Source organism: Tamandua tetradactyla, chromosome 1 (assembly GCF_023851605.1).
Source record: "Tamandua tetradactyla isolate mTamTet1 chromosome 1, mTamTet1.pri, whole genome shotgun sequence".
NCBI lineage: Eukaryota > Metazoa > Chordata > Mammalia > Pilosa > Myrmecophagidae > Tamandua > Tamandua tetradactyla.
Window position 1 is genome coordinate 196,696,342 of NC_135327.1, and position 15,185 is coordinate 196,711,526.

The 15,185-nt window shown below is 34.0% G+C and overlaps 1 protein-coding gene across 21 annotated transcripts in view; it reads right to left on the bottom strand.

Annotated features, from left to right (window-relative positions):
* Positions 1-15,185, bottom strand: part of KMT2C (lysine methyltransferase 2C) — a 447,454-nt gene that overhangs the window by 144,793 nt on the left and 287,476 nt on the right. For all 21 annotated transcript variants that reach the window (XM_077150489.1, XM_077150472.1, XM_077150479.1 and 18 more), the window contains 3 exons: positions 13,175-13,346; positions 11,258-11,372; positions 272-441 (listed from right to left, as the gene is read on the bottom strand). In XM_077150489.1, coding sequence (XP_077006604.1) covers positions 272-441; positions 11,258-11,372; positions 13,175-13,346 — 457 coding nt within the window. The remainder of the gene's footprint in view (positions 1-271; positions 442-11,257; positions 11,373-13,174; positions 13,347-15,185) is intronic.

Here is a 15,185-nt window from a genome sequence, read left to right on the forward strand (position 1 = left end):
ATTAGAGGCATTCAGAGGCACTGAAATATTTTTTCTTACACATTTTACAACTATTCCCTCTACTCTTTTCCCTCTTCATGCTCTTTTCTGTCCTTTTCTCTTGTTCATTCATCATTATTATGATTTTCAGACCCATAAAATACAATTTAATTCCATTTATAATCATACTTAATATTAAAGCATTTACTGGAGTGGTAACAACTTGGAAATCAAAGGCATACGGAAAGACAAGTATCTGCAAAATGACTGAATGGACTAACTCTCTTCTTACCTTTTGCACATATTACAGTGAAGCATGTCTTCCTGAAATTCTGGATGGTAGCACTTCCCACAGAAAGGACATAAGTTATCCTGCTGTTGGTAACAATTGTCACATACCAGGCAATTGTGGTGCCACTGAGTACTAGATCGTGTGCCACACTCTACACATATTCTGCAATTCTAAATAACAGGAAATTTTTTTTTAAAAGTTTGTCATGTATTTAAATTTAAAAATTTTAGGAATCAATGAGATACTCATGAATTATATATTAAATTTTATTCTTACCATATTCATTTAGGGTATAAGTTTATGAAATAGCAATTATTTTGAAATGTCTGATGTGCCCTCAAAATCTGTACTGAAATATCTGGAAAATTTAAGAGGAGGAGGAAGAATTTCAAGAGTATAACAAATCATCTTGCCCAGTCCACCCCTCAATAAAGAAACATATTTCATAATCAGGAATGCATAGATTTCATGAAGTAAGGCTACTCAACCCAGTATTGCAGAAAGCAAAATATGGCACTGCTAGGGTGTTCCATTTGCTCCTAGGTAGCTTAGGAGGTAAAAATAAGAACTCCTGCTGAAGAAATAGCATGACCCAATGCAAAGGACTTGTTATTTGGAATTGTAGAAATAATCACTCCACATCCAAATTCAAGAATGGCTTCCCATATTGTCTGAATGGAAACTGGATGTATCTTTACCAAACAGTTAAATTGCTTATGAAGTGCAAGGCCTGCCAGGGCCAGCCAAAACTCTCTTCAGTGCTTGTGAATTAGCCAGGTTTAAAATCCTGGGCACAAGGCTGATAAAACTGTGGGGCTCTCATTAACTACCTCAATTTTCTAATATAAAACACCAAAAGTAACATAATCTTTTTGAGCTGGGGGATTGATATGAATAGGGTGGTCACCCAAAAAGAGAAACTAGCATGAACCATAGAATGCTAAAGTTTGAGGGATTTAAAACTGATGCACTTATGAATATTGATACAAAAAACCTGAACACAATACCACCCAACAGACTCCAATAGCAATTTAAGAAAATAAACCATGACCAAGTGGGGTTTTTGTGCCCGAATGTAAGGAAGGACAGTTAAATACTACAGTATCTATTAATAAAATGTCACAATACAGGTATGAGGGGAAAATAATTATTTCCACAGATTCTGAAAAAGCTTTTAAAGAACATTTCAAATTCCATTTCTAATGAAAACCTCTTGAGAAAATACAAGTGACTGAGTATTTAATATGATAAAACATGTGTTCCTTGTCTAAAGCCAGCATCTTATTAATCTGGGAACCCCAGAGGTATTTTCACAAGGAACAAAGAAAGGATGCCTACTCTCTCTCTCTTTTTTTTTTAAGAGTTTGGAATATTTAATTTCTCAGAACTTTCTTTTACCTATGAAATCAATTGCCAAAGAAACTCATCACAATTAATCCCTGTCATCATTACAAATTTGTAATAAATTTTTATTAATAGTGAATTATTCTTTACTTTTATAAGCAAACAATTAGTTCTGGTGCCAGTTCAATAAGACTTGAGAAAACAAAGACATAAGATTAGGAAAAGAAGCAATAAAACTACTAGTAGCGGCAGGATAGTCTAATGGGAAAATTCCAGAGACTCAGTGATAAAATTAATTCAATTAAATAATTGAGCAAAGTAGCAGGAAATTGAATTAGCAAGCAGAAATAGACATTGTATACATAAATATGTATAAAGATGTATCGCGAAAACCCCACTTAGAAGAGCAACAAAATAGATAAAATAATTAAGAATAAACTTAAGAAATGATAAGGATCCATAAGAAGAACATTAGAAACACTCCTGAAAGGCACAAAACTAGACTTGAACAAATGGAAAGATAACTCTTATTCTTCTTTAGGAGGTCATAACATCATCATGATGTCAGTTTACTCTAAATTAATGTATAAATTTAATGTGATCTCAATAAAAATTCCAACAAGGTTTTTCACGGAGCTAGATAAGTTGATCCTAAAGTTCATATGGAAAAATAAATATACAAGAAAAACTAGGAAAACTTGAAAATGAAAAATCCTGAGGGGGGCCAATATTACCAGATATTAAAAGGCTCTATAATTAACAGCATAGTACTGGTGCATGAACAGACCAATGAAACAGAAAAGGAATTCCAAGCGGGGAAAAAAAAAAACAACCTAATCTTAAAACTGCGGTATATGATAAAGGTGGGATCTCAAATCACTGGGACAAAGACAGTCTTTTTAATGAATGGTTTGGGACAACTATATGGACATTGGAATTTCCATGCAAATGGAAAAAAGGACTTCAACACCATACACAACATCAATATCAAATGGATAAGAGATCTAAATGTAAAAAATAAAACTATATAAGTATGTTGAAGAAAATATATAGAAACTCTTCTGTAACTCAATGTAGGGAAAGGCTTTCTAATTATAACTCAGAATCCAGAGGCAATAAAAGATTGATGAATCTGACTAAACAAAAATAAATTCTGTATGGCCCAAAAAAAACCATAAGCAAGGTCACAAAACCAATGACAAACTGGAAGGAAATATTTGCAATATAACACAAAGGCCTTATATTCCTAATTCATATAAAAATTCTTAAATTGGAAAAAAGAATCAAACGTCTTCAAGAGAAATAGACACAAGATGCATACAATTCACAAAAAGTTATAAAATGATTCTTAAAATGAAACAATGTTCAACTACATTCGTAAGAGAAATGAAAATCAAAACTACACTGAGAAACTCTTTTTCACCCTGCTGAATAATACACTCTGCTGTCAGGGAGGTAGGAAAACAAGTTCTCTCATACACTGCTGGTGGGAATGCAAACAGCCACAAGCCCCATGAAAGGGAATTTAATAATATCTAATGAAACTATATACGCATTTCCCATCCTGTGGTGGTATTCACACCACTTCTAGGAACTCATCATGAAGATTCACTCCCAATACTTTAAAAGCATGTATGCACAAAATTATGGATCATTTATAATGGAAAAACACTAGAAGCTACTTGAATACCAAGCATAGGACACTGGATGAATAAACCATGGGACTTATAAGGGAATATTATGCAGCTTGTAAAAAAAAGAAAATGAAAATTTCTATGAACAGACATGAAGTGATTTCCAGACTTTATTAAATGCAAGAAGCAAGTGAACATATATAACATGCTTCCTTTGGTGTTTAAGAGGGAAAAATAAGAAAACACAACTATATCTGCTTATGTTACAATTTTTATACAGGATGGATAAATCACAAAACAATGCAGTTAGTTACCTACAACAGATGGGGAAGACAGGATAAAAGTGGTATCTTAGGAAGTGATACTTCTCTGAATAGAACTTCTTGTATTTCTGCGACTTTGAAAGCATGTTAATATCCTACATATTTAAAAAATTAATATCAATAAAAAAGATGAGGGTCACTAATCCTGAAAGCAAACTGAGGTAAGATTGGACAAATGAATAAATGTATTGATGTTGCTGAGACCCAAGATTCTTACTATAGAAAAACATGAAAGAAATGGGAGAAGGCAAAGAATTATTCAGTACAAAACGAACTGGAAATATTGACGTAAACTCATGATTTCGAAATTATGTACGAGTATATGCAAATTTATGTATGCATATATGTATGTCTGTACAGTTATACATATGGGTAAATATATACACATGCATGTATTTTCTAGCCCCATATGCTGAAAGGACAAAGAGAAACACCACCACCATCATCACCAGCACTCCCCACAGTATTAATAAACACATACAGCCCCCATTCCCCACTAAAGAAACCTGGGCTACTTATTACAAAAGGGACTGATTCCAGGGCTGGAGTAAGGGAGGCACAAAATGAGTTTGGAGCATCTTATCATGACAAAAGTAATAAAGTGCTCAAAAAAATGGTGAGGGCATGTTAGCAAGACACAGGAGTCAGTTTGAAGGAGCTAGGCTAGCTAGCCCTGGCCAAGTGTGGGACAATTTGAGCATAAATAGTTGGGAACAGTAATGAATTATAAATTATGAAAACAGGAATACATGAGTCAATACTGATAGCAGGTAAATAATATTAACATGTAGAAGTAGGGAGGGCCTTGCTTACAGTAGAATGCTACAGATTGTCTTGTTAAATGTGGAAGGAGTGCAGATTTTGGAAAAATCACCATTTTACAACCATCATGTAAAAATTCCTGAATTTTAGGAACACTTCAAGGGTCTTAAATTATAATAAATTCTAATAAAGACTACTTTATTAGAAACAAAGGAGTAAGCGGAGAAATAGCATCAGCTTGGCCAGGTGAACAGAATTTACATTACCAATTAGGGGACAGATGAGCACTGTGTGTACCCAGATGTGATTCTCTGAAGATATAACATTACTTATGCAGTACTATAGCCAAGAACACATATCCTCAATCTAATCAGAAGGAAACTTTGGAAAAACACAAAACAACAGGGCAACTGGGAAAGAACTATATTCTTCTAAAATGGCAAAGGTCAAAAACAATAATAACGAAGGGTTGTGGAAATTTTCCAGATTAAAAGAGGCAAAAGAGACTTTATTTCAACTAACTGTAATATCTAACTGTAAACTAGATCCCGGAGCCTGTTTGCGTGTGCGGAGTGAGGATGCTATAAGGGGTATTAGACCAAGTGACAAAACTGGACTATGAATGGTAAATTCAAGCACTAATAGATTAATATAAATTTATGAACTTATAATGGTACTGTGATGAGATAAGAATACCCCTATTATTAGGAAATGCATATTGAAACATTTAGCAGTAAAAGAGGTACAAGGTATATGTAATTTCTCTACAAATAGAAGAAAAATTATAAATTATATAAAAAATTATAAATACATATATATCTGAGAGAAGGAATATAAATGATAGAGCAAATGGGCGAAATAACAATAGGTGAATCTAGGTAAAGAGTATGTGGGTATTATTTTTGCTTTTCCAATTTCTAAAGTTTGAAATTACTTCCAAATAAAAAGTGTTGTTTTTTTTTCAATGTACACTATGCCAACACAGGCATTCTTGAGAGAAACAGAGAACAGAAACCACCTGATAATGACCGGCGTGCAACAAAGTTCCAGAAAAGAAGTGTGAGCTCTGCCACTACAGACACTTTCTTAAGGGAATACTTAATTGTCCCTGCATTTTCAACTTCCATCACAGTATCTGACTTATAGTAAGGTCCTCAAATGTTGTTAAATGAAAAATAAAAAATGTATCATCTCATTAAATCCAACATCACTGTGAACTACCTACTATTAAGATCCTTAAATGAGGTGCGAAGGTGGCTCTGTGGTAGAATTCTCACCTGCCATGCAGGAGACCTCGGTTTGATTTCCGGTGCCTGTTCATGCCAAAAAAAAAACTAAAAGATTCTTAAATGAAGTGAAACTGGACATGGGGGGAAATAAACTTGCCAAAGATGATACATTTAATGACAGAAGAGCAGGAATTTGACTCCAGAACTTAAGCCTTCAACCATTACACTATACTTCCTCTATAAAAAAAGAAAAAAAGAAAAGAACTATCCAACAGTATTCTAAGCAGTATTCTAAGTGATATCGTCATTCTTAAAGAGAATAGCAGACTATTTAGAAAGCAAATTATTAAGAGAGCTGACGAAAGGGAAGGCAGGAAACAGCCTCAAGAAAGATCCCTAGAAATCATTTAATAACTTTTCCAAGGTATTGAAAACAACAAGATAATTAATTAAGTGCAGGAGACCAATTATCTAGTTATTACTAAAGATTACAGAGATTGTAAAAAGGTAAATTTTTTTAAAAAGTAAATAAATAAATGTTTAAAACCCCAAAACTTCTTTAGACTTTTTTTTTTTTTTTTTAATCTTTGGGTGATTAGGATCTTAAATTGAAATGTGATCCACCTAATTCAAGGTGGGTCTTACTCCTTTTTTTTTTTTTTTTTTTTTTATACATGGGCAGGCACCGGGAAACGAACCCGGGTCCTCTGGCATGGTGGGCAAGCATTCTTGCCTGCTGAGTCACCGTGGCCCGCCCAACTTCTTTAGACTTTTAAATGGGCCTAGAGACTGGCAGTGTTCAACATATTCCAGGCAAAATTAATTAACATTAGAACCATTATCAAATATATCCTAAGAAATCTACAAGGCTAAGAAAAATAAAGACCACAAAGCTTTCAAACAGAAGAAAGGATTATGATGAAATAAACTTCAAAAACAGGAAGATGGTTCTTCCATGATACCACAAGCCCAGAAAATTTTGAAGAAATGTTTCCAGAGTATTAAAAAAAAAAAAATGTGACAAAATATTACACCAAACTAAATTCTTGCAGTAGCTGATGAACATAGTCTCTTTCAAATATGTAGGTTCTCACAAAATGTACAATTCTTTTTTTGCAGAAGTAAACCAAAACTGCAAAAGACTGGAGGCAAAGTGAAGCTGGAATTTACAGAAGGTATGTATTTTTTTACACACACACACACACACACAAAACGACAAAGTTTATACCTTGGCATTAATTTAACCATAACAGTGGAGAGGAGGAGCAAGAACGTTCACTTAATTTTCAACAAGGGGTAAGGGGGAAAGGAAGGATGCTAAATTTATAGTTGATAACTATGTTGATAGTTATACATAGTTTATACATAGTTTATAACTCATAAAATAAGATTCTGAAGTGCAAATCATTGCAGAATGAAAAACCCACACAAACACACACAACAGGAAACAGATCAAAAGAAAAACTTTGTCTTAAAGTAACCAGGCATTTCAATAGCAACTCAATCTATGAAGGTTATAAAAGTTTTCAAAAGATGACATGTAAGGATCCAAAACAAAAAGGTGTAGAAAGATATAACACTGAATTAAAACCCTTATTGCCGCCCTTCTCCCCTCCCCCTCAAAAAGGGTTACAACATTGGATGAAGAGAGCAGTTTTATACTGATATAGATCACAATATATTAACATTGTCCTGGCCTACTTGCTGAACAACAAAACAATATTTTTTGTTTTTTGTTTTTTGAGGGGGAAGTTAAAATACAAGGGGAAACTGATAGGACCAATTAAAGTTGTTAATTTCATCTTTTCTTTTTTTTTGCATGGGCAGGCACCAGGAAGGAACCCAGGTTTCTGACATGGGAGGCAAGAACTCTGCCTGCTGAGCCACCATGGCCTGCCCAACTTCATCAATTTTTTTAATCAGCTAGTCTAAAAATAAGGAAAAAGGATTTTATGTGAAATTAGGAAACACAAATGCTACACATTAATAGTATACTTCTAGAATCAATAAAGCATTTGTAAAGAAGGAAAATTACACAGCTTAAATTCTTTGAATAGATAAAACTAAACCAAACGCAATCTGAAAAATACAAAGATAAGTAACTTAAGTCAGGTATAATAGTTACGAATAAAACAAATCTGGGTATGCCCAAGGCACAAGCAAACGTAAATTTATAGTCTTAAATATCTTTTTTTCCTCAGAAAAGAAAACAATTTATGAATTAAACCTCAGTTTTCAGAAAGTAAAAAGGAAAAGAAGCACTTTTTTGTGTAAATATACAAATCATCAAAGAACAGAATTACCAAATGCACTCATAGGTTTTTTTTATCCATTAGTCCAATAACCAAGCAAGAAAATACAAATGAAGCCACCTGCTTACCCAGACAGCAAAAGAACTATAACTACCTGAGAAAGAAGGCTGGAGGCCATCACAGTCCTTCAAACCCTCATGCCCCCTCCCAGAGGACTCTCTGTTGCACAGGGCCCTTTACCCTCCAATCTCCAGGACACTGCCAGCTGCAGAACGAAACTGCTGGCAGACCACCCTAGAACCTTGTTACTATGCCTCCAGTTCCGGGTGTCAATCCCTACCAGCCAGGGTAGGGCGGGGAATTAGCGCAAGGGTTCTTGCAGCCAGTCTCCTCCCACTGCCCCCTCCCCCACTTGTTCACCATCCACAGCTACCTGAGGATTCTTACAAAAATCAGGATCCTTTCAAGGACCCTGCATCTTCTCAGGTACTTGAAAGGACGCTGCATACTTCCCCTTCCCCAGTCTGCCACACCTGGATGGACTCCACCACTCAGCCGCAAAATTTCTTGGCCTGAAGGCCCCCTGGTGCCTAGGATTCTGGAGACTGTCTCTATCACTCTATAACCCCATTAGCCCCCTTTAAAGCCACACCAGTGGAGGGAGAAGACCAAAGACTAACAATTGGAGTCACAAACAGAAGGGGAAACCAAGGATAGAGTTATCAAAAGCATGTTTCTACGCCAATGGAACACAAATATTTTCTTGGAGAACCACATGTTTTCTGAACGCTTAAAATTTTCCAGACATGCTATATTTTAAAAATTAATATAAAATAAACCGACTTTCAACAGTACTGCAATTCAAATTTCAGTGCCTGCATTTTGCATTTGCGTTTCTCAATGTCCTAAGTACAAACCAAAATTCTACTTGGTTCAAATATAGAAATGTGGCTTAAAAAAAAAAAAGAACTAGGTTTGTAGAAGGCACTGGAATATGCACCACAGCAGTCAGTGTCATAATTCATAAAGCAAGCAGAGAATTCTGCCCTTTTACATAATTTGCAACAGTTAAATTGCAAATAGAACACTGGTAAATTACAATGTGGAACTTCTGTACTTTAGATTTAACTGAATGGATATTCACCTATTAATTGTGCCACAATGGTGAGCCTGTGGAAAAAAAACCTAATACATTTACTATGTGACACCTCATTAAATCTAATGTTCAATGATTGCTTGCTACCACTTAGATGTATGATTATCCTGAATTAATAAACAAGGCCATGGTAAAATCAATGCTATTTTTATGTAACAGCATACTCTGTTATCAACATTTTTAAAGTAAAAATGAAATAAAAAAATTTTTTAAAGGCTTAAATACTGAACTGGACCTTGAGAAACACTTTTCTATTCAAACCAACTTTAGAAATTTAGTTTCAAGCAAAATCACTTGTTAGAGTACATTAAATTCTTTTACCTCATTATATTTACTTTATAAATTCTACTTAGTTTTATAAAAGAAAAGCAAAAAAGTATAGTAACATAATAACTGAAGATAGAAGAAGCTTACACCCAACTGTATGTCTATTCTATAAAATTAAAGATTATAATTAAAAAGTAAGTCAACGTGTGTGTGTGTGTGTGTGTGTGTGCAAATGTATATGCCATATGGGTCTACAGATCTTAGTTAAGATCTACATCCTAATATGAAATGAAGAATAAATCAACAAATATTTTTCAATTAATCTGAAGGGAAAAGCCTTTGTTACTCAAAAAGTATGATGGCACCAGGAGAGAGCATAAAATATTGGAATAAAGATTCAGATTATGAGACAGGAAACTTGAGTTTTGGTCCCTATTCTGCATCTAAAAATATGTAAACTTGAACAATTTAGTTAACCACTAAGCCCTAACCAGCTCTCGGTCGAGAACTTAATAATTTACCTGTAGACATTTCAAAGGAAGCACATGAATCATACTTCTATGATGGGTCAGTCCCTTTACAGAACATTCAAATAAAGATCAAAGTAAATATTGTTTGTAAATACTTTCCAAACAGAATAAAAAACGTAGTTATATGAGTCAGTTGAGACTTAAAGGCAAACGAGTTATTCTTATCTTCTACTTTCACTTTAAGAATTAAAATACTCTGTGCTCTGTGTACAAATAATTCTAAAATCAATGTTTCTTACCTTGCACTATGCCCATTAAGTAGAGTTGTCAGCCAACCTACATAATTTTACAGATTCTAACAGCAACAGTAAATTCCCTAGATAGCGTAAAGACACCAGCAAGGAACACCTCAGGATCATAAAGATGCAAATAGAAAAACAGATGGAAGAAGGGAGGATCACTCACTAAAAGACTAATCAGAAAAAATTTAAGGTAATTGCACATAGATCTTAAAAGTGTCAACCAAGCAGAAACTCTTATATCTTAAGCAATGGAAAAATGTCTATAACACTTATCCAAATCTCAAAAGCAACAGAAACATTAGACGGCATCTAAGAAATAAATATCTGAGTAAATCACATATTTAAAACTACCACAAGGGAGGGGAAAGACAAAAGTTGCATATACAGTATGAATCCAAATATTTAACAATAAATAATATTTAATAAATGCACAGCCAATAAATATAGGCACACTCAAATCAGTGTAAGGAACCTCAAAGCTAATCAATCTAAATCTAATGTATTTTATCTCTGTATAATAAATTCAAGGATTTAAAGACTACACCTCTATGTTTCAATTTCTTCATATAGGGATCACACTACTTCAGAGGGTTACTGGGAAGATAAAAAGTAAATCATTCAAATATAATTTTTAAGCCATGAAGCATCATAGAAATGTTAGTTAATAAGTTCATAGTGGCACTATATATATAGTAGCCCACCATCATATACTGGAAGCAAACCAAATGTGCACAAACAGGTGATTCAATAAATTGTGGTATCTCCTCTATTAGCAATAAAAAGGAATCACTACTGACATATGTGACAACCATGAATGAATCTCAAGAAGTTAAAATGATGATGAGTTAAAGAAGCCAGACAGAAAAATAGTATATAATATATGATGGAATTTACATAAAATTCTAGAAAATGCAAACAATCCGTACTGACAGAAAGCAGAGCCTGGGAAAGTAGAGGAAAGTGGGTAGAGTATCACAAAGAAGGGATTACCAAGGGGCAAGAGGAAATTTCTGGGTTAATGAGCATGTTCATAAACCTTCATCATGAAGGTTTCATAGGTGTATATATGCGTCAAAATACAGATTTCAAATATGTACAGTTTTTATTGTATATCAATCATACCTCAATAAAGCTGGACTTTTAAAAAGATGAAGGTAATGTATAGATTTAAATGAGTATTTGATTTGTCTGTTCTCTATAAGAAAATACAAATGATAATAGTCTTCTTAAAAAAATAAACCACTTACTTTGCATTTCCAGCCATTTGTTGGTACTGATTTCATAATTGGTTGAAGACAAAAAGTATGATACCCTTTGTCACACGTATCACACACTAGCATCTTGCTATCTTCTCCCGATTGTCTAAAAAAGAAGATAGCATTAATGATGCCTTATCTTTAAACTTATGTTTTATAACATAAGTAAACAGAGTAAGAATTAATCCTGGGAACTGTACAGTTTATAAATTATCAGTATATGTTTTCTCTCTGCAAAGACAGGGATAGAAATAGCTCTCTAGAGGATGAGGGAGATATGGTCCTATAGTTCACTCCAGCCATTTCAGGCTTCCCATAAAGAAGGGGGGTTAAGGCAAGATAACCTGCGATCTTTCCTTTTTAAGAAATCCAATATCCATCTTTCTTTCCTTTTTAAGATATCTGATATCCATCTTTTCTGGGGGAAGGAGCTATAACTACTAGGTGATGCTGCATGGAAAAACACTGTAATTTAATGGAAAGCAGATCACATTTGGCAGTAGATTTGTATTTAAATTCAGACTGTCTCCTAGCTGTGTGACTCTGAGCAACTTTGACCTAAGTACTCTGAGTCTCAAGCACAAAATAGGAATAATAATCAAAGTTCAGTATGAGAATTAAACAAATGATGGCTCAAGAGCTTAAAAGTGTCCATTAGATAATAAGCACTAAACAAATATGTATTAAGAATAATAATTGTGTATCTATAGTTGAATACCTAAAACGTTTTTCTAAACAATTTTCTGTTACAAAGCAAGATCTCTGCACCTTGATTCTTAGCAACTGACATTAGTCACTCTCAGATACTAAGAAGTTAATTTAAGAGGAGAAAAGAAAAATGGGGAATGGAAAAAGAAGAGAAGAGTTGAGAGAGGAACCTCTAGGTAAAAACTGGGAATGATTAGAAGTAAAGAGGGACATAAGTTAGTTCACCTCCAGTTACTTCTGGTTCAGTTCAACAAATTTTACACATCAAACTGCAAATGTTCTTCCTTCAACTACAAAGACTGATTTTGGAGAACAAGCATTCTTTCTTCAAGTTCTCTTATTCCTTCCCAAGAAACTGAGCACAGACACAAGGTATAAAATAAAATTTACTGATATATTTTCTTTAATTTTTACCAAAATACCAAAGCATAGGGTCCTATTTATTCCATATAACTCCAAGATGTTGATGCTTATTGTTATCAAATCCAACAACTAATAAAAAGACTGATCTTGGCAGTGTTGGGCATAAGTCCTCTTGGATACAAAAATTCACAGCTTGTATACAATCTGAAGACTGCTGAAGATGCTGGTAACATCTCCAACTTACCATGCTAATTAGTAGTATAAGAAAAAAAAATCATAGAAAAGATTGGAGAAATGACCACAGGTCAGAATCAAACAAACTGAAAAGATAACCCCACATAAAACATCTGGTTCCCACATAATAAATCTATTGAAAGTAACTGTCTTTCAGCTATTTTTTTAAATTAATTTTTTAAAACAGTAATCTAAAAGCACATCACTGATTCTTTGGATCAACTCTAACTTCCAGAATTAGAGGTTTATTTTCCTATTAAATCTTCTTCAGCCTCTTCAAAAAAAGCTGCCTTTTATTTTTTGGATGCTTATGTATTTTAAACTGCTAATATCATTCATTTAAATGATTTTTTGCAAATTTAAATTAGCTATTTTAGGCGACACAGGAATTTAAATTATTAAAAAACTAGTTTTGTTCAGGCTTATTTCAAAATGGTATAAATGTTTAAAATATTCTAGTAATTTTTAAGACATTATGAAGTCAGTTTGAAGGAATAGAGCTGCAATATGAACATCCTTTATCATATTACACAAATCGTTAGCACCTATTAAAAGGGTCTTTCAAACTAAATACACACTTTTTGAGTTGAAATTAAAACTTACTTGCAGTTCTGGCACACTTTGCACTCGGGACATTGCCAACCTGCACGCTTTAACGGAGTAACCGCTATGTCCAGGCACATTCCATGATAATGCTGACCACAAGTAGTACAAAAGAACTGATCTAAGAGGTCTCCTGGGCTGTCGCACACTGCACAGTTTGCATCTTCCTTTGCTATAATTTAACAGTAAACAATGAAATTGTTGTGTAAGAATTTAATATGTTTCTGGCTTTACAGTGTAAAAATCACTTGAAGGGAATTTGCATGGTAATTTTTTCAGACACCTGAAGTTATCGACATTGAACTGACATCCAATCAAAATTAAGCTCTTAATAAAAACACTGTAGTGTACTTAATCTGAATGTAATGACATTAAATTCAGTTTTTGTGGTTATCTGTGTCTACATCTCTACTTGAGACCATAAGCAACTCTTATGTAATTTTATATCCCTAATATCAATGATGATGTGGGGCACCTAGTTAATATTCAAAATATGCTTGCTAAAGAACCAAAGAAGGAAAATATCAACTGACAGACAGTTTGCAATATGAACATAAATGTTTTATTTGGATGTTAAATATATTCTTAAATTAATAGAGATAAGTCAAGAGACAAAATTAAGAAATGTTAAGTATCATTTAAATTAAAATGCTTAAGAGTAAATAATACAAGCCAAATTCTTCACTTTTATTCAAATCGATTAAGGTTTTTTAAATACTGGAAAATGTCTTATGAGGAAGAATGATAAAGACAAAGTACATAATCATATGCAAATTCAATGCTTCATATACTAATTCTTTATCTATACTAACTTTCAAATGTAGAAGCATCAAAATCTATGTTTTTGTGGACACCATCTATTCCTAAACATAGATTAAAAGAAATGGCACAGTTCTTTTACCATCAAAAAACAAAAAAGAATAAATTGCCTTGTCAAATACATAGTTAACTCATGCACATTACAACATAAGGAAAATAATATATTCTAAAACCATACCAGTTTTAGCTGAATTATAAAAATATGCCTATATCTGACCTTACAGTCTCAACTAAATGGTTTGAATAGCTGATTATCCTGGGACTGTCTTCAATTGTAAATATGAATCTTTTCTTTAAAGGGGGTGATCAGTCCTATCTATTTTTCTCTACCTATAAGCCATAAACCATTTCTATTTTCTTTCCCACACAAGCATCTTGAAACAAGTAGTAATCTATTCCCTTCACTTATACCTGGCATTGCAAAGTTCTGGTAAACTGCCAGACAATAAATATTTTAGGATCTGCAGGAAACAGGGACCTCTTGCTGTATGTTCGTCTTTGTTTTTGTTTATAATCCTTTTAAAATGTAAAATACATACTCACTGTGGTAGTTAGATTCAGGTATCAACTTGGCTAGGTAAGGTGCCTAGTTCTATTGCTGTGGACATGAACCAACGGCATGTGAATCTCAGCTGTTGCTGATCACATCTGCAGTCGGCTAGGAGGTGTGCCTGCTGCAATGAATAATGTTTGATTTAACTGGCTGGTGCTTAAATGAGAGAGCTTAATAATGTAGCACAGCCCAAGCAGCTCAGCATACCATCTCAGCAATCGGAGCTCAGCCCAGGCCTTTGGAGATGCAGAAAGGAATCACCCCGGGAAATGTTGTTGGAACCCAAAGGCCTGGAGAGACGGCCAGCAGAGATCGGCCAGCAGAGATCATCCTGTGTCTTCCCACTTTAGAAAGAGCCTCAGTTGGAAGTTAGCTGCCTTTCCTCTGAAGAACTAATGAAATAAATCCCCTTTTATTAAAAGCCAATCTGTCTCTGGTGTGTTGCATTGCAGCAGCTAGCAAACGAGAACACTCAGCTTTAAGGCACTATAAAAACAGGCCCTGTAGGCTATAGTTTGTGGACCCCTGACATACACTTCAACAACTGGTCTCTGCACCCACCATTCATCTGAAGCTACTCTAACGAGTCTATCAAAAATCACATACTTGCTAAATCCAATGTTTCCTTTGTAGATATTA